Genomic DNA, 22,957 nt, shown 5'->3' with positions numbered 1-22,957 from the left:
TTGAACTCTTGCATATTCGACACTTTCACGTTTTTACATGTATGAATTATCTGACAGATTTCAGGGTGATTTCCCACTTGTGACAGGTCTCCAGGCAAAATGACTATTTTAAGGAGTAATTGAAAATTTTTTCTGATGTGTCTCCTACTCTCATATCGCGAAGTTTAGTTTTTATAGTGGAAAATAAATGAGGTTTGGCTCATTCAACTATGAATTAACACAATCAGGATGCAAATAGTCAATCATAGGTGCTGGCAATTAATACCATACTGAGAATTTATGGTTCCTGTCTTAGTTTGTCACTACCAATATATTAGAATTATAAATGGAGCAAAACTTTTAGAAAGTGTCTAAGTTATTTATACCTGAAAATAACTGCAATTAAAAATATAGATTCCATAAACCCATCTTTCCCGAAGGTGCCTAATTATAAACATCACCTCTCAGTAAAAATATAGGTTCTTTGTCTCTTCTGCCACACTACCAAATGAAAATCTTTATGGGATGAGTCTAAGAATCAGTATGTTTAATTGTTCCTTTCTTGTCACCAGGCAAATTTGCACTAGTACAGTACTTCTAAAACTTCAATGTGCACTTGAATCATTTGGGAATATTGTTAAAATGTAGATCCTGACTTAGAATAGGGGTTAGGCTTAAGATTCTCCTTTTAACAAGCTCCCATGTGATGCTGACATTGCTGGTGCCTAGACCACCCTTAAGTACAAAGAGTGTAAGCCTGCACTGTCCAGGTAGATCTAGCACACCAGCTACACGTAGCTCTCAAACACGTGCAATGCAGCTGGTCCGAATGGAGATGTACTTTCAGTTTAAAATATAACACAGGCTAAAGTATGAGATTTTGAAAACCAAAAAATAAGACTAAAATATCACCATTAGCTTTTAAATATGCATGATATGCTAAGACAATAATGTTTCGAATACACTGGGTTAAGTAAAATATATTATTAAAGTTATTTTCACTTTCTTTTTACTTTTCCTCCTGTGACCACTAGAAAGTTTTAAATTACATACGTGGCTTGCATTGTGTTTCTATTTGGACAGGCTAATCTAGACTAAACACATATTGAACCAAGAAAGCAAAATAATATACATTAGAAGGATTTTTAATAGTAAGGGCTGAAACCGAAGACAGTTTGATTAAATCTCCCAGTTATTCTTGCTTTTATCAAGCCAACATGTTTTCTGAAAATGACAATAGAAGAAGGTATTTGCATCCAACTTTTATTACTCACCTAAAATGGTTTCATCTGTTCCAAAATGAGCCCGGTAAAATAAGACCATCTCCAGCCAGTAAACGTGGTAAACAACAATGAGAATCACTACCAGCAGAACTGTGGCTCCAAAACCACATGCTAATTCCACTGTGTATCTTGGAGCTATCAGTGGAGTGAACAACAAAGAAACAATTGATTTCTATGTGGTGATCACAGTGATCCATCATCCTGCAAATAGCCGGGTAAACCAGGCAGCTGAGCCATGCACCTGACTTATATGTGTGAACAAGCAGAGATAACATGATAGGTTTTAAGCACTATGTTTTAATGCCAGACCATGTCATATTTATCTTTTTGTTTCCAGCACCTGATGTAGGTGTTTTAAACTACTAGGTGAGTTGAATAGACTTTGATATTATATAAATATATATTAATGGTATATAAATGGTATATTAGTTATATATATATATATATATTAGCATTAGAAAGGATTTAGAAGGTCATCTCATTCAACTCATGATCTGATACACGAATCTCCTCAAAAATATTTTTGAAAAGTGTAATTTCATCTTCTGTTTGTCCAGCTCTTGGGATGGAATCCTTACTACTACCCAGACCAGACTATGATATTGATAGAAGTTTAATTGTTGGAGCATTTGGGTTGTGAAAATCTTAATGTGTTTCCATTAGTCTTAATTCCACCCTCTCATCAGTGCCATATGGAAAAAAAAATTAATTTCCTTTCCTATAAATTTGGAAAAAAGCCTCAAAAATCTTATTTTCATTGGGCAGAAACAGAGGGTATCCACCAAAGCTGAGTATGCTTGGGTTTGAAAGTATCTTCCCAGGTTTACAGTTCTAGGACACACATTCTGAAAGTTAACTTGCAATATCCAGGTATGGACAGATTCCCACGTTATCTGCTTACTTTTATAAGAGAGGCATTTTAGCAATTTCTTTGGAACTATCAGAAATAGAATGAGGTATTTCCTGACTTCGTAAAAGCTAGAAATGTTTTAACTCAGCCCTGTAAAGAAGGTCTGTCATGACCAAACCACCAACCACCCTACTGGCTCATTTACCAGTACCTTCCCCTCAAAAATGTCAGGAAGATTTTGCTTCGTGTCTTTGCTCATGCTGGGACTTCTGGCGGAAAATACTTCTTTCTTTTTCTTTAGTTTTTAAGTCCATGCTCAAATGTCATTATTTTGTATAAGCTTTCCTAGAATAAAACTCCTCTTGCAACCTGACATCTGCCTGGCAGAAATTCCTACTCTTCTCATTGTTTGCAATTCTATTATAGCATTTGTATTCTATTGTAATTTGTCTACAAGTCTGCTGCTCCCTCTCTCTCACTCCCCACTAAATTCTACATCTATAGTCTTCTAGGTAAACCTATGTTTTCTTCATCCATCCTACCACTAGAATACATAGGATCTCAATGAACGTTTCCAGATAGAACCATTCTGAAATATTTAAAAGAAATCTAGTACTATTATGTATCAACAACTTTATTTGGTTGCTTTGTTAGCTTGTGATAATGAAGCCTAAGTGTTTGAAGAAGGAATAGAATATTTGGATCTGAAGAAGGAGTGGCTTAAATTATGTAATAGTTGATTTGACAATTACTTATTAACATCTATTATTTGCCAGAAGCTGTTGGGGATACAATGGTAGATCAGACCAAAAGGGTTTCTGACCTTTTAGGGTTAATATTCTAATGCAAGGAAATAAATAATAGGACAACTATTGCTAGGTAGTGATCAGTGTCATAAAGGAAATAAATATGATGGGGGGGGGACTGAGAGGCTGGGCTGGAGCAGAAGAGGCATATCAGGTTGGGTAGTGAGAATAGGCTTTTTGGTCACCTGAACATTGTGTTCAGTGCTTGCCAAGGTGTGTACAGAGGAATTTTGTTCAAAGCTAGGATTGTTATCCAGGCTCTCTGACTCCAAAGTCCAGAGATCTTTGCAGAGCTCTGCCATGAAGTTTAATTATTGATCATATACTAGTGGAAAAATCCCTTTTGAAACAGGTATCTCTCCTAAGGGGAAAATGGTAAGCAGTCTGGAGCTGGGCCTGAAGTTCTCTAATTAAAGGGCAGATCTTAGAGTTTCAAGTTCATTATCCTAAACTTGGGATGCTAATCCTATCTCAGAGATAGCCGCAGAACTCCGCAGTGCAGTGCAGAATTATTACCAGGTATTCTCATGCTTGTTCCATGAATAATGGTGTTTAAAATAAGAAAAGTCCATCATTGAATGTCAAAAGCTATGTCAAGTGCAACTGCTGAAAATTTACTAAGATCAGTTTGGGTAGCTGGCATGAAAATTGCTGTGTCCTTGGTATTTCTGAGCACATGTTATGTTAACAGTACACCAGGGTAATTCCCACGTCATCTTCATTATTTGCTCAGTTATTTTGGGTCCTTCTGGCTGGACATTTTGGAATAGGGAAGAAAAAAAAAAGAGGTCAGTGGATGCACTTACCTGAAATGGATTTAAGAAAAAATATCAATAGATATCTTGCCTAATGATCAAGAGATCAATTACCCTCATAAATTTCCCTCTGCCACATTCATTTTACTACTGCCTATTTTATTTTTAGGGAGGATTTTTACTTTGGTTTTGGGTCATTTCATGACACGGGTCATGTTTACAGACTGTATTTTGTGGAGGCCATCTTGATGACATCAAGAGGTTCCTAATACTATTTCACTAATTGAACTCTTAAGTAATCCACAAGCCTGAATTTCTAAATGGCTTGAATCACATGCAGAAAATGTTCTAAAAAGCTTTCCTCTAAAGCTCTGCTGGTTTGCAGGGAAAGGATGACCCTCAGCCCACATTTTCTGTCTGCCCCAGCTGGAACCTCCATTGTTTTGGCATAAGGATTTTACTCTGATGCAATCCCAGACCAAAGGATTTCCAATCAGGAAGGGGTGATGCAATTTGACCAAATTGCACTCCTAAACAGCTTCACTCTTTGATCTCACTTATAATTGATGTAGGATATAGCCAATTTTAGCCACTTGCTCTGCTGTTATTCCCTGAATCAGAATCCCCTCCACTCCTTTTCCAGTTCAACAGTAATAACGGGCTCCAAGGTCCCTATTTCCAGCTAACCGCCCTGAGTTAAACCAATCCAAGACTTTAGCTCCAGTCTTTTTCCCTGTTTCAAGTTAGTGGTCTACAATCTTGTTTCTTCTTGGTAACCTAACTTATTTTCTTCCTCTTCATTAGTTGGGGCCTTGCTATCCACAGGGGCTCTGAGCCCAACACCAGCTGCTTGACACTGGACTTTCAAGTATCTCCTGCCACAGAACCTGTGCCTGTTCTTCACTAAATTGCTGAGACTTCTTGATAATTTGGGGAGCCATGTAGTGACCACTTCTCTGAATGACAAACAATTAGAATGTTTTATTTAGATGACAGTAAACCAGAGAGCTATCAATGAATTAACTCGCAGACCTGCTTTGTTTGATTATCATAGTGTTTTAAAATGTGTGCATTTTGCCTGTCAGCTTCTGGCCTTAGTGAAGGAATGGATACTGGAGTGGCTTTCTCACCATAGTATTTACAATGACAGTTTTCCTAAGGTGGACCCACTGGTAGTTGGTCTGTGTGCGATCTGGGTGAGAAAGGACATCAAACAGTTGAGCCCCACCATCACACTGGCTTCTTGCCTGAAGGCACTTTCAGACCATGGCAGAGAACGGGGAAAACCACAAGTATAGTCATCACGGTCAGCTAAGGACACAGGAATCACAGTTCAGAACTACTGAGTTGGGTTGAATTTACAGGCCTGGGTAAAGAGGGAAGAACACTGTGTGGAAGAAGCGCTCTGTAAGTCTGCAAGGGGTGACCTCAAGTCTTTGGAAAAATATAAAGCTCTGCATAGGTCGGATGACACTTGACAAAATCAGGCAAAGAACAGGGGCTAGTGAAAGAAACTACCAGGGAAGGAACAGCTTCCAGGAGACTGGGAATTGAACAACTCTAAGTGCACATGCAGGGCTGGGGGACACTTGAGTTAAGACCAGAGTAAAGACACTTTGGCTAGCTCCCCATGTGTTAGGTAGAGACCCCAGAGAGTCTACATATGTCCAGTCTGGCCTTAGGGAAAAGGCTGTTTTTTAGATATACTCTAGCAAAGGTAAGCAGAATACTTCAAAAAAGCAAGCTGTTAAGCAAGTAAATTAACTCCCTCTGAGAACAAAACAATACTTACTTTCAAAAATCAGACACTCAGTAGTGCAACATACATAATGTCCAGCATATGTTTTAAAAAAAAAGGACAAGAAAAAGAAAAAAAAAAGACCCATAATCAGAAGAAAAATCAGCCAATAAAAACAGAATCAGAGGGGCACCTGGATGGCTCTATTAGCTACGCGTCTGACTCTTGGCTTTGACTCAGGTCATGATCTCAGGGTCCCAAGATCAAGCCCCACCTCGGGCTCTGCACTCTGCTGAGAGTCGGCTTGAGATTCTCTCTCCCTCTCCCCCTGCCCCTCCCCCTGTTTGCATGCTCTCTCTCTCTCAAATAAATAAATAAATCTTAAAAAAAATCCAAATCAAAATTGACAAAGATGATAGAATTAGCAGATAAGCCTTTAAAATGAGTGTTATAAATATTCCTGTTGAATTAAAAAAAAGATGATGGGGCGCCTGAGTGGCTCAGTCGTTAAGCGTCTGCCTTCAGCTCAGATCATGATCCCAGGGTCCTGGGATCGAGCCCTGCATCGGGCTCCCTGCTCCACGGGAAGCCTGCTTCTCCCTCTCCTGCTCCCCCTGCTTGTGTTCCCTCTCTCGCTGTGTCTCTCTCTGTCAAATAAATAAATAAAATATTTAAAAAATAAATAAATTAATTAATTAAAAAAATTAAAAGATGATGAACATCATTAACAGCAAATAGGAAATATCAATAGGGATATTTTTATGGAGAAATGGAAATCCAAAAACTGAAAAATACAATTTTGAAATTAAAATTGCTGCAGGTTAAACATCAAAAAAGAAATGACTAGTGGAAACTAGAAGCTACCCAAATTGAAACACAGGAACAAAGAAAGGATGAAATAAAAATGAGAACTTCAGTGGCCTGTGGAACAACCCCAAGTGATATATATTAAATTTAATGGGACTACTAGAAGAAAAGGAAAGAATGAATGAATGAAAGAGCAAAACATATCTGAAGAAATAATGGCTGAAGATTTTTTCAAAGTCAATGAAAAATACAATAAACTCATGGAACCAAGAAGTTTAAAGAACCCTAAGTAAGATATAGTAAAATAAAACTACACCAAGAATTTGATAAATTTCAACAGACACTCATCGTTTATACATATATATGTATATATGTATACTCATAATCTATATACACACACACACACGGGAATTATAATTCTCTCAGCAAACCAAAAATAAATTAATCCCTCACATAGATAAAAGTCAGCTACAAAAAACCTATAATTAACAGCATATTTAATATATAAAAACTGAATGCATATCCTCTAAGATAGGGAACAATGCAAGGATGGCTGCTTTGATTTCTACTGATCATGGTACTGGGAGATCCAAGAGAGTGAAAGAGGCAGAAAAAAGAAATCAAAGGTGTAATGTTTGGAAAGGAAGGAGGAAAAGTATGTTTATATATGGGTGACACAATCAAGTGTACAGAAAATGCTAAGGAACCTAACAGACAAAACGAGCAGAAACCCTATTTAAGCAGTGAATTTGGAAAAGTCAAAAGACCAAGATCAAAACATAAAACTCAACTAATTTATTTCTATTTTCTCTCAACGAGCAATTGAAAAGTGGAATTTTAAAAATACCATTATAATAGCAACAGAAACAAAATACTTAGGGATAAATTTAATGTGCAAGACCTGTATACATAAACTAAAAAAAAAAAAAAAAAGCTGAGAAAAATCAATGAGAACTAAATAAATTGAGAGATATATCATGTTCATGGATTGGAAAATTCAGTATCATTATGATTTCAATTCTCCCCAAATCAATTTATACATTTAATATGATCCCAATCTAATTCCAGCAGACTCTTATGTAGAAATTTACAAGCCAATACTAAAATCTATATGAAAGAATAATATGGTTTTCAGAATAGTCAGATTAATCTTTGAAGAGAAAAAAGGAGGAAGACAATAGTTTCTGACTTCATGACTTACTTTAAAGCTATTAGTCAAGACAAAGTAATATTTGACTAAAGAGAGACGAACAGATTGATAGAACAGAATAGGGAATGGAGACATAGACCCACAGTCATAATTTTTTTAGGTTAAGTTGTCAAAACAATTCAGTAAAAGAGGGAGAGATTTTTCAATATGAGGCTAGAACTGATTTCTATATGTAAAACAAAATAAAACAAGACACTAAAACTTAATCCATACCTCACAGTACAAAAAAATTTTTGAAATGAATCATAGGCTAAAGTATAAAAGAAAAAGCTAAGATTTTCAAAAATCAAAGACTGCTAACACAGGATTTAGAAAGTACTAACCATAATTGAAGAAATTGATAAAATGGACTTCATCAAATGTTTTAAAATTCTGCTCATCAAAAATAAAATGAATGCACAATAGTGAAAATATTCACAAAGTCATATATCTGATATATATATATATATTATTAACAAACAACTCAAGAACAAAATGGGCTACTCATTAACAAACAACTCAAGAACAAAATGGGCTAAAGATTTTAATGGCTACTTCACAAAGGAAGAACTATTAATTAATGGTCAGTAAGTCCATAAAAAAGTACTCAATATCACTAGTATCTGAAAATGCAAATTAAAAAAAATATAGTGTGATACTAGTACCCACTTACTAGGATGGCTAAAATTGAAAAATTTGACAACTCCAAAAGTTGGTAAGGATGTAGAGCACCTGGAATTTATATACATTGCTAATGGAAATATAAAATGGTACAACCTCTTCGGAAATAGGTTTGGCAGTTTCTCATAAAGTTCAACACACCTTGCCTTAGTCCCCACCTCTCCCCTATTATAAAACAACTCCATGTTTAACACATTTACATCAGCTGCCTCTCCTTTGATACTTTGCTTTAACTGACTAGATGAAATTGCACTGTCCAAAGACCTATCCCAGTGAATTCTTCTTATTTTGAGCCCTTCCTGTCATCTTTTTGATGAAAGACATAGAATGCTTTGTCAATAAATCCAGAGAAGGACTCATTACATATGACATATGAATGTGAATACAGATATCACCTCTGAATCCCAGCATTACCTGGCCGAGAATAGAAGCCAAGTATAAACCCTCAACACCTCTGGTACCACAAGATGTACACAGCCCAGGCTGAATTCTTTGTAATACTAATGTAATTTCAGCACAGATCATCCAGTCAGTGGATGCACCTGTCATTTCACATTCCTGATGCCATTCATACTCAACCATTCAGAGCATGGCCTTGTGGGAAAGGGAGCTACTCACGTAGCTCTGGCAGGCAAACTTCTGCATCACTCTTAGACTAAACATGATTTTAATTGATTGTTCAATCCTACCTGACAATAAGTAAGTAATTTATGTCATCCTCCATAATTGTTTCTCAAAACACATGCTTCAAAAAACGAGTCCCACAAAATGCTCCATTACTTCAGGAATCAAATATATTTGAAAAAAACCAAAAAAACAAAAACAAAAAAACCCTGCCTCCTATGTTCCAATTCCCCTCAGATATTCACACCAAGTGTTAATAATGTAAAGACTCTAAGGGGCCCTTGACTAAAATAACCTGATTGATTTTGTTTAGCCTAGCCTTTAATGATACTTTATTTACTGTAAAAGCCTTTGTCAAATAACACCTGTGAAAATTTTGTGGCAATAATAAGTAGACTTAATATTTGTTGAGCACTTAATATATATGTATATAGGCCAGTAATTGCGCTGAGTACCTTAAAACAACCTTATGAGACAGTGGTATCATTTGCTTACTTTAAATGTAAAGAAATTGAAGCTCTGAGAGGTTAAGTGATTTTTTTTCAAGATCACAGGGTTTAGGATGCACAGAAACCGGGATTCCAACACAGGCCATCTGAGTCTAGAGTACATATAATGAACTGCAGTACTATAAAGAGTCCTAGTAGTATTCTTAGGAACTAACTTTGGGAAACTGCCTTATATTATTTGGTTGAGTCTCGTTGCTTTACACTGGCTTCTGAGGGGCAGAAGCAATGAACTATCCAGAACCAATCCCCTAAGACTTTTTAAGTGGCATATAGACTTCAGGACTTTGCTTTTTACTTTCTAAATTATAATGAAATGTTACAGTGAAGCCTGTTTTTGCATCAGCTTAAAAAAAAAAAAGTTTGAATCCCACTGCAAAATGTAATAGCTATGAATTAATTTCTTTTTCTTTTTCTTTTTTTACTTTTGGTATAAATATTATAGGCTCTATCTGACAGAAGGATCCATGATGATTCTGAATGACGTGACTGCATGTGTGATAAATCATCATTATCTTTCTCTAGGTCATTGAAACACATTCTTGAAGGGATTAATTGTCAGGTTCTGTGTTAGGTGAGAGACCCAAAGATAATTTTAGACATTGTCTGTTTCAGTAGCAACAGCTCACACAAGAGAGCTTTATCACTTTTATTTATTGTAGAAAAAATTAGTAATATCAACATAGAAATCCTTTTATATTACTTTAAGTCACAGTTTAAATAATTTTCATTTTAGCAATTGTTCTAAATGTTTGAATACTGATACATAGTATTTAAAATGATCATTTTAAAATTATATTTTTGAGAAAAAATATTTTATATTTTACTTAACTACTTGAATATAATTAGATGGTTGCTATTTATAATGTTTCATTATTATAGATAATGCTTCTAAGAATAGCAATGGGTACATAATTCTCCTTCTGTTATTTGTTCAGAAAAAATTCCAAAAGTATTAAGTCATATGGTATGGTCATTTTTTTTTTTTAAAGATTTCTTTATTTATTTGAGAGAGAGAATGAGATAGAGAGAGAGAGAGCACGAGAGGGAAGAGGGTCAGAGGGATGCGGGACTCCATCCCGGGACTCCAGGATCATGACCTGAGCCGAAGGCAGTCGCTTAACCAACTGAGCCACCCAGGCACCCATGGTATGGTGATTTTTATGAGGCTTGAACTCTGCCATCAATGATTTCTAAAAGGGTCTTTACAATCCAACAATTATATGTGACTCTACCAGTATAGAGTCTCTATATCTTTGGTAGCTTTAAATTATTTTCTTTATTTTTCATTTTTCATGACTGTACTAATATAAAATTATGCATTTTCATAATCATATAGATTTTTTGGCCACATATGTGCACTAAGTTACTAAAAGTATAAGAAACAATATTTCGACTGTCTTCACATAGATGGAAACTTTCCCTCAAGATTTTTTCAATTCACCTTTGATTCATTACTATGTGCCAGATGTGCTAGGTGCTGGAGCACTGTCTTCTCATTTCCCTTATTCACCACATTGTTACATTTGGAGTTCACAGACGCATCTGCTGAGTGCATCCATTACCTTTCTGTTTCACCTTGGCTGCTTTGTCAACCTCCCCTTTCGCATTTCTAGCATGACAGACATAGTTGCGCTTGAGATCCTCAGCAGTAACTTTTTTGATGTTCAAAATCTGAGTTCTTGTTTCATCTTCAGTTGCAGTCAAACTTACACTAGAAATAGGGGGAAGAAAATCAAAGCGTGAATGAGACGCAGGGCCACGTGCTGTGTGTGAATCAGATAAGGAGACAACCACAGGGCCCCAAGGTGAGGGCGGCCACAATGTCCACGAGCTGTGTTGCCTGAGCTCCAATGGTTTCAAAGGAAGGATAGCTTCTAGACTCCAGTGCCATTCTTTACCTTCTATACCACACACAATCCCAGTATCCAGCACAAATCCCATTGCTGGCAACGTATGGCAGATCTCTCTTCAGAGCAAAATGTCTCCTTCCCTCAAACTTCTGAGATAGTATTCTGTATCAGTGTAGAGAGAAGCTTCTGAGGCCAGATCCATCTGGGTTTTGACCCAAGCTTTGCCATTTACTGGCTAGATACTTTGGGCACAGTAACTAATCTTTCCAAGTCTTGAGTTCCTCCTTGAAAGAGAGGTAAGTAGCAATGCCTACACAGTGCATTACATGTATTGACTTACTCAAGAACTCTGAGGATTGAGTATGTCAATGTCTAAGTATTAGAACAATTCTTTTTTTTTTTTTAAAGATTTTATTTATTTATTTGACAGAGAGAGACAGCGAGAGAGGGAACACAAGCAGGGGGAGTGGGAGAGGGAGAAGCAGGCTTCCCGCGGAGCAGGGAGCCCAATGCGGGGCTCGATCCCAAGACCCTGAGATCATGACCTGAGCCGAAGGCAGTCGCTTAACCAACTGAGCCACCCAGGCGCCCCAGTATTAGAACAATTCTTAATAAATATTCATATAGGCAATTATTACCATCCTCAGCAATAGTTCATGCTCATATAGCTAGGGATTCCCAAAGCTTGGATTTTGAACACAGGTAGAATATTTCAGTAAAACGGCTGAAACTCCATGGGTTAAATCCTAACATAAAAAGAAGAGACTTCTCAAAGCAAGTAAGCTTTATGAAAATAAATACATCGTAATCTCAGCATGTCAGAGATCAAGTGCTTTGGGTCTAAGATCAAGATTTAAAATCCCTTGGAACTACTTGCTCCAAAGAGAAAACAAAATCTCTCTCCTATAGCTGACATCCAGGTTCTCCTTCCAATGAGGCTGACTGTCAGTCATGAGAACTTGGTCAAGAGTTGTGATGGGTTTAGCCTAAACTGAGCTGCACTGCTCCACTCTGGACACTGAGTTGTGTTGCTGTAGCAGCGAGGACAGACAGCATGACCTTCATTATTATTCATTCGTTATTATTATGAGGATAGGAACCACAATGTTCAGAATTCCTTAAGTGATCAATAACTCTCCCTTTGTGTCTCCAGCCACATCTTTAACCAATTCCTTCTGCAAAAACTGCTCCAATTTCAGGAGTCTCCTTCTGTACCTTTAAATATGTGCTGCTTCTCTAAATTCCAGCCACTGCACATCATTTTCCTTTTACCAGGAACATTCTATTTCTTTACCTAGTTTATTTCTACTCATCCTTCAATTTTTTATTTAGGTACTGTACCATCTGAGAAGCACTGCCTCATCCCCTAAAACTGACTGGAATCCTCAGCTAAAGCTTCCGATAATATCCAATATTCTCGTCACTGCATTTATCACAATATATTGAAATTTCTGCTCTATCACTCCTACTCCGATAAAATCTACTCAGTTAGGGATGGAGTATCTTGCATAGCACTTGATGTAAAGCAGACATTTTATAACCTCTGCGCAAAGTGTGAGTTTACTATTAGGAACAACACATCTTTAAGTTTAAGTAGCCAAAGATGTATTTGCATATCATGTTAAGTCTCACGGCCCAGAACTACTTTGTCATGTAGTTGGTCAGCTGCTAATTTTTATTTATTGTTGCTGTGAACCAACTGTTGTCTTGCAGTTGTGTACTTCACTTATGGAAGGATCTTTTGTCTTCAAAGACCCATATTTTCCTCCTTGTCAACCCAATCCTCTTCAAAAATTTATATTTATTTAGAAATAAAATGACCCAGATTGTTATTTTAAGAGTGGGCTATATTACCACCTCATCCACTTTAAAAATAAAATTTAAAGAATGTGAATGTATTTAGCCAATATTTAAAAAAATAATTATCAATTATAAATGTAACATGCATGCTATGTGAGTTAAGAATGAGGAGGAAAATAGGAAATATATGTTTACTGCAAGAAAAGAAACTAATACAATTTATCTGAGGCATAAATACGGACTTGAGAAAGGAAAGAACAGGGCCACACTGACCAGCTTTCATGTATTCAGAGCCCTGTATTGTGGCTCTTCATTCATGTGGGCTATGCACCCCATCTACTTTCAAGTGGGAATCATGAATGTGTGATTATTAGAAGACATCTGGGTCTTGAATTGAAAGTCCAGTAATCCTGCTTCGGGATGCAGCCACTAAAGACTTGAAAATCTTGCAGATTTTTGGTAATGATGGGCCAAAGTCAGAGTTTTTACTTTCAATGATTAGTATAAGCCAGAGGGCATTCAGTTGAGGGACAAACGTCGATCACCCCTTGTCTGAGCCAATGGTACCTTTCATTAACAGTTACATCAATATTGGTGTCATCTGGCTTTTTTCCGTCAATGGTCCACCAAACCTCATTGCGAGCATCCTTCAGGAAAGTGAAATAGACTGTACAGGGGATGAGTAGCTCCTCTCCTAAAAAGAACAAGTTAACCCATCAGTCTGTAACCTTCCATGGCTACACTGGTTTCACTCTGTAACTAATCAGAAGCTATAAAATTGTACTTAAATACTTCTGAGTAATTTTCAAGTCGCCTACCATAGTAACGTACCATACTTCATTGCAAAATAAACAAACCAAGAAAAGAAGTACAGCAGTTTTATACAAAATTTCCAGAACGACCATCTTTTTATACAATCCATAAATCCTGTACCATGGCAGTATTTGTTTAAAGAGGCTCTGACAACATCCTTTTTAGCCCTAAACTTCCATGGACTACTCTTATCCTTTGTTATTTCCCTCACAAACAGTGACTAAGGAGAGATTCTCCAGACCTTTTGTGCTTGGTGCAGAAAAGATGGGGCAGTGCCAACACTGAGGGGCAGGCCAGATCTTGAAATGCTCAGGTTATCAGGGTGCAGTCAGTAAGTTTAAAATTTACATATATACATATATATATATAATGCAAATATTTGTATGTTTATAAATACTACTGTTTATGAATAACAAATCTATGTTATCTTCCTGAGATGGAACATGAGGTCAGGGGGATCTCCAGGCAGAAAATGATAATAACAGGAAGGGCAGCTGCACCCTCACTAAGAACTTTATATAATTCACTGTGCTAAATATTTATACTTACAAGGAATCTTATTTAATTTAAACAAAATACTACGGGGTATTTTTTTAAATTCATGTTTTATAGATGTGAAAACTAATGCTTAACGATGTTAAATGCCATTCCTAGATGACATTGTTTTTTCTGTGTGTGTTTTTTTGTTGTTGTTTTCTAAAGATTTTATTTATTTATTTGACAGATAGAGACACAGCGAGAGAGGTAACACAAGCAGGGGCAGGAGGAGAGGGAGAAGCAGGCTTCCCGCTGAGCAGGGAGCCTGATGCGGGGGGCGGGACGGGGGCTTGATCCCAGGACCCTTGGGATCATGACCTGAGCCAAAGGCAGACGCTTAATGACTAAGCCACCCAGGTGCCCCTCTTAGATGAAATTGTTAATAAGTGGCAAACCAGAATTTGACCCAGATTGACTTTCACTCCAGTTTGCCCAGGACAACTCTGTTCTACGCTTGCTTTCTTAGTTATTGATATCAACTGCTTTCACTCTCAAAAGTTGTGCAGGTTGAGATGACAAATTATATTGTCATCCAAATTTGAAAGCAAGTTTGTCTCACTGCATGGTCCTACCTCATCCCCTCTTCTCATGCATGATTCTTATGTTGTCCCTTTCAGTTTCTATATTAATATGCAGGAAGGTAACATGAACATAGATTCTGTAACCATATGTTAGGTAGATGAAACACATTAGGTCATCAGTAAGCGTTTACCCCCATAGCAGGAAGAATGTTCATATTACTATACAAAGCCACTATGAATTCTAGGAAATTTGGTCCATTTGGGGTTGGCAGACCCCTTTGTGTGTTCTTTTTTTTTTTACAGGCAGCTCACTATTTGAAACCTTATCTTAGTTTCAGGAGGGCATCATTGTGCTCTACCTACATTTGATCACGACCTCTGTTATCTTTAGTACATTGTAAAAATATGTTCTTTTACACCTTTCATTGGGTTTGGAGTGAGTTTATTGTAAAGGATACAATATAGAAAATTGTAAGATTTTCTATGGTTTTCAGTTTAACTGTGGGAGGCTTTGAGCCAGAAGAATAACACACGATGCCTTATTCGGTCAGTAGCAGATGATTTTTGTCCAGAATGGAAAATTATGAAAACTAAAAAAAAACTTTTTAAAAGGAGACCCAGACAGCCATAGGAAACATCCCACAGAGTTCTGATTGGGGTGTACTAGTTCTACCAGTTGTTAACCCATTAAATTCAGGGTCTCACCCCCGAGCTCCAACCCCTGCCCTTCCACAGTGGAGCAGAAGCTTAAAGGACGTCTTGTGCTCATATCACAGTCTCGGCAAACCCAAGCTGTGTGCAAGCTAACGTGTACATCAGACAGAAATCACTAATCAGGAGAGGGGAGCCACTGCAGGGGAGGAAGGGAGCAGCTGTGGAGAGAGAAGCTGAGAATCCCAGAGATGCCTGAGAGATCTATGACAGAGGAGGAGCTAATCTCGAGAGCTGCCTTGATTTCAGTTTCAATTCCTCTGTTTCCTTACAAAAGCCCTCTATTTGCATGCATTAACTTAAATGACATTTTATTCCTTGTCATTAAGAGAATCTAACTGAAATTAAGAGGCACAGCTATAATTACCCGGTTCTTTCTCGTAAACCACAAGATCATTGGGTGAATAGATCTGAGGAGGCAATGCGTCTTTTGGAGAGCCTGTTTTAGAGAGGAAGAAACAAAAGAGAGATGATGTTAAATCATGTATCCCTCATCTCTCATAACCCATTTCCAAGAGCTGCTCTTTTGTAAAGTTTTGCCCAACTTCCTGGCACAGTTTGTCAGTTCTTCCCGCAAGGGCCCACAGCTCAATGTAGAGTCATTTACAACACTTCATTCATTTCAAACAAGCAAAGAGACAAACATAACATACTAAGTAGCCTCCACGTTTCAGGATAGGAGATTTAACCAGTGTTTTTGCTTCCCAACGCTTACATGAAATACCCTTCTCATACTATAAAATAAATTGCTTTCATGTCTTCCTCAATTGTTTCTTTTCTACATATTTCTCCAGAACATGCCCAGGGTGTCTAGTATGGGACCTGGTTAAAGAAGTAAATATTAAATGAATACTAAGTAAATGGAAAATTTAAAACCACAGTTGTGAGGCCAGCACATCAGTCTACCCAATGCCTGTGACAGTTGACTGCTCATTCATAGGACTGCTGCTCTTTATAATATTCTATATTTCTAATTTGAAATAAAAGTACCCTGAAGGGGTTTTATAGTGTAGTGCATAACAGTAGAGGCTTCAAAGATTTAACAACCAAGGCTCTTATCCTTACTTGGTCAAATCCTAACCATATGACTCTGGTTTTTTGCTTAATCTTTGAGAAGCTAATTTTCCTCACCTCTAAAATGAGGATAATTAAACTCACCGCACAGGTTCATTAGAAGGATTAAATTAAGTCATGCATATTAAAGCATCCTATTGGTATATAATAAGTGCTCAGTACTTCACAGCTTCAAAAACAAACTTGTGTTGCTTGAAAGTTGGATAAGAACCCTACCCCACATCAGTGTCTATCAACTTCTCTATCTATAAAACAAGGTGAACAAGCATGCCTGTTCTCAACTTCCCAAAAAGGGATACATTTAAGTATCTGTATCAGAAACAACTGCCAAGATGAATTTAAGGTTAGATTATTCATTTGGCTTTTAAAGCCCATTCCGGTTAAGTTCTAAATTTAGTCTGATTTTTCTTCTGAATGAGTTCCCAGCCCAGCATTATTCCAAAAGTAGGCAGAGGAAGAGGAGAGGGGATTACAAAATTTTTCAATTTGAATTTTATTTGCACTATTATGTTAGAGCCCTTAAAAATTACACTGAACCTGGTGTCAGGCTATTAGAGAAAGCCCTGCACCAAGAATCAGAAACCTGAGATTTGGAATCACTTCTTACACTAACTCACAGAGCATCTCTAAACAGGTTACTTTGTGCTATTGGGTCTCGATGTTTCCATCTATGAAAAGATGGGGTGTGAAAAATTTTCACTCTGATATGCTCTCCTTTTTAGTATCATGGGCACAGTGGTATTTAGGGCTCTCCCCTAAATGCTGACATTGGTTCTCTTAATTTCTGGGTTTGATAGGAGTCTTTTGATTCTGCCTGGACATTGTCCTTTCCACTTTCTGAATTTCTCAACCCCCCCCCCCATTCTCTCAACCAGTGCAAAGCAAGGGTTAAACACCACTGGCAAATAGCTTCAGCTACCCCAGTTCCAGTCCACAGAAAGACAGAGCTGGTTGAATTCAAATACAACATTTTTTGTGATAATAATTTTAACTACTTAATTCATTGAGTTTCTGCTGTTTGCCTGGAACTGGACTAGCATAATATGTATATTATTTCTAATGTTCTCAGCTATACTGAATGTCAGGTACTCTTAGTTCCAGAGTACAGTTCAGGAGACCCAGACCCTGATCAAAGTCATATTGCTAATAAATGGCAAGGGTACAAGCTGAACACAGATTCCTCTGGTACTCCTTTCACTCCCCAAGCTGCCTTCATTCATTCACATATTAATTCATTCAGTAGACCAATAGTTATTGAACCCCTACTTTGTATGTGGAATTGCTGAGGCTCTAGGGACAGTGCAGTGAACAAAAAAGATAAACCTCTTTTCTCATAAAATGGATACACTTGTTTGTAATAAACTATGAAGAGCCAAAACAGAGTTATTGCATTTTTGTTGTGTGCACTTAAAAATCATGCTTACCTACCACCTTTACAGTCAGAGTCCTAGTGAGATGGAAGGTACGCCCATTTTCTGGATATGTAACAACACATGTGTAATCTCCATTGTTTGAAACTAAGGCTATGAGAAAACTCAAGTTCAGGCCGTCAGGTATCACATTATTAAAATCCTGTATTTTCTGACAGCCCTAGAAATAAAAGAAAAGATGTTCAGTATGTAGATACATGCACAGAAAATACACAAATGCATATACACACACCTAATTTTGCACAGAACATACAAATATCTATGTTGGCTGTACTTTTTACAAATTATTTTCGTCAAGTATTTGATGATATTTCTGCAAAGAATGAATGCAAGTTTCATTATACTTTCTGCAAAAGGAAAATAGGACTTTTGAACTGAGACATGGATTCAAAATCACAAGCTTCCTGTCTCAGGATCCCGTATTTGAATTTTGGAAATCCCATGTTAATAGTTAAACAAGGTTAAAGTTTTGAAAAACAACTAAAGCAACTTAAGGAAATTCACATGCTGCTATTTAAGAAACGCTTAGTTTTCATTTTTCCACATTTATTCAGTGATTATATTAATTCGGGAAGCCAGCCACTCTGACCATTGAGGTCTCACATTAAGTCTCTGGTTTCAGCATTTTTTTTTTTTTTTAAGATTTTATTTATTTATTTGAGAGAGAGAGAGCAAAAGAGAGAGCGCAGACAGGTGGAGGGGCAGGGGCAGAAGCAGGCTCCCCGCTGAGCAGGGAGCCAGACGTGGGGCTCAATCCCAGGACCCTAGGATCACGACCAGAGCCAAAGATAGATGCTTAACAGACTAAGCCACCTAGGGCCCCCTCGTTTCAGTGTTTTTGATGGCTCTGTTGAATCTCTCTATCTGTCACTGCCAAACTTTTTTGGGTTTTCCTTCTACTTATCCCATTTTTTTTTTTTACAATCAAATATTACAGACTTCAGAATCTAAAACTAAAAGATATTTTATGAGTCTTACCAGGAATTACATTTACTTCTACACCAAATTATATTTTTATATACTTTTGCTGATTTGTAAACTTTTGAGATTGAAATACTTCATTCAACATAACTGGAATCCTGTTCTGGCTCTCTGAGCCCTACTAATGGGCTTATATTACTTTATTTTTTTCTCTCTAAGAAAAAAATACATCAACTGTGACAAAATTATATGTGAAACATTTACTTTTAGAAAAAAACTTTTGTTTTTCTTTAAAAATTCAATAATTAATCTGACACAAACGGACTGGGTTAGGTCCAGGGTCCTTTAGATCTTGAAAATTCGGGGAGGTTATTATTGGCTTGTACTTTAGATTTGCTGTATTTACATATTTAACTTTGATTCTTGAATACGTAAGGTTTTCTTCAATTCCTGGAGCATGTGTTTTGAAATATGACAGTTACACTGAGTGTCATATTTTGCAATTCTTTGTCATAGAAAATATGTCTTTTAAGAATATCACTACACTTGATGCATGGAGATGATTATCAAGAGGAAGCTGTTATATACTCAGTTATTTTCTGAATGCAATTTATCCTGTTTTGATAAGCAGCGCTTCTAGACACTTGTCACGTCAGCAAAATATTTCAATCCTCATAGGTTATCACAAAGTATAAGGCCACAGAGACCTGTATTCTATAATGAATTTATGTCAGATTTAGTTTAAATTGAGTTTAGACTATCTATAGAACTCTATTTGATTTTTTGTGGCACCTTTCTTTGAAACAGTTCAAAGCTATTTTCTTCTCTCATTTGTTAGCTTAGCTGTTCTTAAATTCCCATGAAGTAGACAGATCAGAACTAAATATGCTTTAGTTTTACAGGTGGAAAAAAAATAATGAGACAGACAGATAAAAAGGGACTCTCGATAACCCAGAGCAAAGCTAAAACTCAGTTTTCCAGACAGCTTAACTAAGAATGAACAGCTCTCCTTGGGAGTTGGTTGGGCTGGAAAAATTGCACAGACACATGTATTTACATGTACTCCATTAACCCCTCCAACCCTTATTCCAAACTCAGCAAGTCTGGCATGCTTTTATGCCCATTTTATAGACGAGGATATAAAGGCCTAGAAAGGTTAAGTGATTGCCAATGTCATAGAGCTAGGTAGTGTCGGAGCTAAAATTTAAATCTAGATCTACCTGTTTTGAGGCCTTTGCTTTTAATTCCACCTGACACTGTCTCCCTACCCTATCCTGTGGTCCTGCACATATGCCAGAGGCAGGCCGGTCCCAGTGTTAATAATGTGGCTCTATGGCATATATGAGGCGGAGTCCCACAATTCGTGATAAACTGGAAAAGCATACTGTTCAGGATAAGAAGTTAACAATTAGTACTGTACTTGTCAAAATCATTTCTTAAGAATGTACTAAAAGAAACATTTTTTGACTTATCAAGTATCATTTCTGTAAAAACTATTTAAACACATTTGTTTTAGGATTCACAATATGTGCTACAAATATGAAGAAACACTTCTAACTCAAAGCCTTTTCATTCATTCACTCATTAGTTCATTCACCCTTGAGTATTAATCATAAACCATGTGCCAGCCGGTTTGAGGTTCTGAGAATACAGCACTGACTAAAACCAAGGGTCAACTCTTACGGACTTATCATGAACAGAGAAATAGAATCAGACACATCTAAACAGCAAGGAAAATGGTACAAAATAGGTGTGTGTTGACCTCTTGCTAGCTCTCTCTTTTTCTTCCTCTTAACCAAACCCATGAGCTGGATATGCTTTAGAGTATTCAGTGGGCCCATGAGTCAATGGTATAAGTATGCTTTCTTGTGAGATCTTCTTTCCATAAAGGACAAAAATGTAGGCCAGGGACAAGTTTTTCTTGGAGCCGCTTTGTCTAGAAAAATATTTCAAATTAAGGAATATTCCACAAAAATCAGTGGGAAAGTTTCAGGTCTAATCTACTAAAGCTGACCATTCAAAAAATTTAAATTAACTAGTTTTAACCAAAAGGAGTAACAAGAAAAGAAATAAAAAGCCATTTCAAAGTTATTAGACCTATAGCATGTTGGAAAAGGATAAGGAAGAAGTATTTTACATTCTAAGTGTGCACGTGCATGGTAGGGGTAGCTTTGGGGCATTGGTGAACTATAAATAACCATTAACTTTAGCCTATCATGTGTGATGAACTCTAATGCTTATAAGCAGTTGCATCTGTAGACCCTTTGGCACATGCACCTGAGATACACAGTATGTTTTTAACCACAATAAAGTATTCCTAAAAATAAATAGTGCAGATTTCAAAATCGTTTCTTTGGAATCAGAAAAAAAAAAAGGTACAAAAAAAATCTAGATATCCAAAGAATAAAAAAAATGTGTCTAAATACGAGAAATGGTTAATGGTAAGTTGATTTTCACTGTGAACACTTGTCTGACTAGAAAACGAGTCATCCACTTAGTTGACCAATCAGTTCCTCATTTTGAATTCAAAAGAGAGAAGTTCAACAGAACAACGTTTCTAATACATAGCGGTAGCCATGGCAACCTACCGCAATATATAGGTAAAGAACAGCACAAGAAATGACTTTGAGATCTTCGAGAGGAAATAAATCATGTGCTGAAGTGTGGGGTGTGAGTGGGGGGATGTCGTGACTTAAAAAGGACAGATGTTTCCATTCAATAAACCTACAATATTTAAAGAACTGTATGAGGGCACAAGAATGGAAATGGTAGAGTTCCTGACCTAGAGGCATGCAGTCTAGTGGAGAATTACAACAAATCCTATGAGAAGCATGTTGGGGTGGGGAAGTGGGAGAAAAGATTAAACAGAAAACATTTAGAAAAACTTCCTGGAGAAGGAAGATGTGGGCCCGATTGTTAAAGGGCAAGTAGAATATTACCAGTGATGTGGGAGGGGAGACGTGGGAGAGTGACACTCTAGGCACGGGGAAAAATGTGAAAGAAAAAAAAAAATCCCCTACACAGGGCGCCTGGGTGGCTCAGTTGCTTAAGCATCTGCCTTCGGCTTAGGTCATGAACCCAGGGTCCTGGGATCGAGTCCCTCATCAGGCTCCTTGCTCAGTGGGGAGCTGCTTCTCCCTCTGCCTGCAGCTCCCTCTGCTTGTGCTCTCTCTCTGATAAGTAAGTACATCAATAATAAATAAATATAAAAAAATAAAATTTAAAAAAAATTTTAATATTTTTAAATATTAAAAAAAATAAATAAATATAAAAAAATGAAATTTAAAAAAAATTCCCTATGCTCTTACAGCATTTTGCCCTCTGCGTTAGTCCTTAACCACCTTTATTATGGTGACTCTTTTCATGCTTATTTCTTCCTCTAGAAAACTTACTCCCAGGGGCAAGTGGGGGGTGCATGAGTACTGTTATCCGCATGGGCAGCAACTTGCCCAATACTTGGCACATTGGAAATGCTCAGTACATTTGTGTCGTAGGTCAGAACTATGGATGAGAGAAGGAAAGACACAAGACGTGGAGTTGAAAGTTCAGGCGGCATGCACATGATAATAAGAAGGTGAATACAAGGATTGTAATACCTGGGATGGGGGAGTTGTAGGATGGGTAGGGAGCCTGAGTGAGGGTACCGAGTCTGAGATATAACATTAGAATAGTTATGAATAGCTATTGACATTTTTGCATCTAAGATTAAGTTGCCGTGAAATGCATCATACTTGTTCACAAAGTCTCATAAGAGTTCTCTCCACCAGTCACTTCCACTGAACTTCAGAACTACGTCATCCAATGTTTATGCAACAAATACTTACAAAATCCCTCTCATGTGACAGGAACTGTGTTAGGAGCTGGGCATACAGCAGACAGTAAAAACAGAAATGGCCCTTATTCTCATGGAATTTTCCAGCCCAGTCCAATTCATTCAATTATTGAATCAATTCCTAAATACAAAGTATATTGGCTCTGTTTTGTGCTGTGTGCTTGTTATTCAAGGGTTAGAAAGAGAGAGGTCACTCCCCATTACAGAAGAGAGAAATACAATCATTACAGTAACAAAGATGAACATC

General features: G+C 37.2%; 1 protein-coding gene across 4 annotated transcripts in view; it reads right to left on the bottom strand.

Moving 5' to 3' along the window:
• LOC113917532 (interleukin 1 receptor accessory protein) overlaps positions 1 to 22,957 on the bottom strand; it is a 126,844-nt gene that overhangs the window by 11,352 nt on the left and 92,535 nt on the right. For 3 of the 4 annotated variants that reach the window (XM_027585376.1, XM_027585375.1, XM_027585377.1), the window contains exons 5-9: positions 17,952 to 18,117; positions 15,821 to 15,892; positions 13,439 to 13,565; positions 10,784 to 10,932; positions 1,254 to 1,397 (exon numbers count right to left, since the gene is read on the bottom strand). In XM_027585376.1, the coding sequence (XP_027441177.1) occupies positions 1,254 to 1,397; positions 10,784 to 10,932; positions 13,439 to 13,565; positions 15,821 to 15,892; positions 17,952 to 18,117 (658 nt within the window). Of the gene's footprint in view, positions 1 to 1,253; positions 1,398 to 3,433; positions 3,671 to 10,783; positions 10,933 to 13,438; positions 13,566 to 15,820; positions 15,893 to 17,951; positions 18,118 to 22,957 lie in introns of those variants that run through there. The other variant, XM_035729044.1, reaches the window with a different exon arrangement.

This window comes from Zalophus californianus, chromosome 1 (genome assembly GCF_009762305.2).
Source record: "Zalophus californianus isolate mZalCal1 chromosome 1, mZalCal1.pri.v2, whole genome shotgun sequence".
In the NCBI taxonomy this organism is placed as follows: Eukaryota; Metazoa; Chordata; class Mammalia; order Carnivora; family Otariidae; genus Zalophus; species Zalophus californianus.
This window is presented reverse-complemented; position numbering and strand designations above follow the sequence as displayed.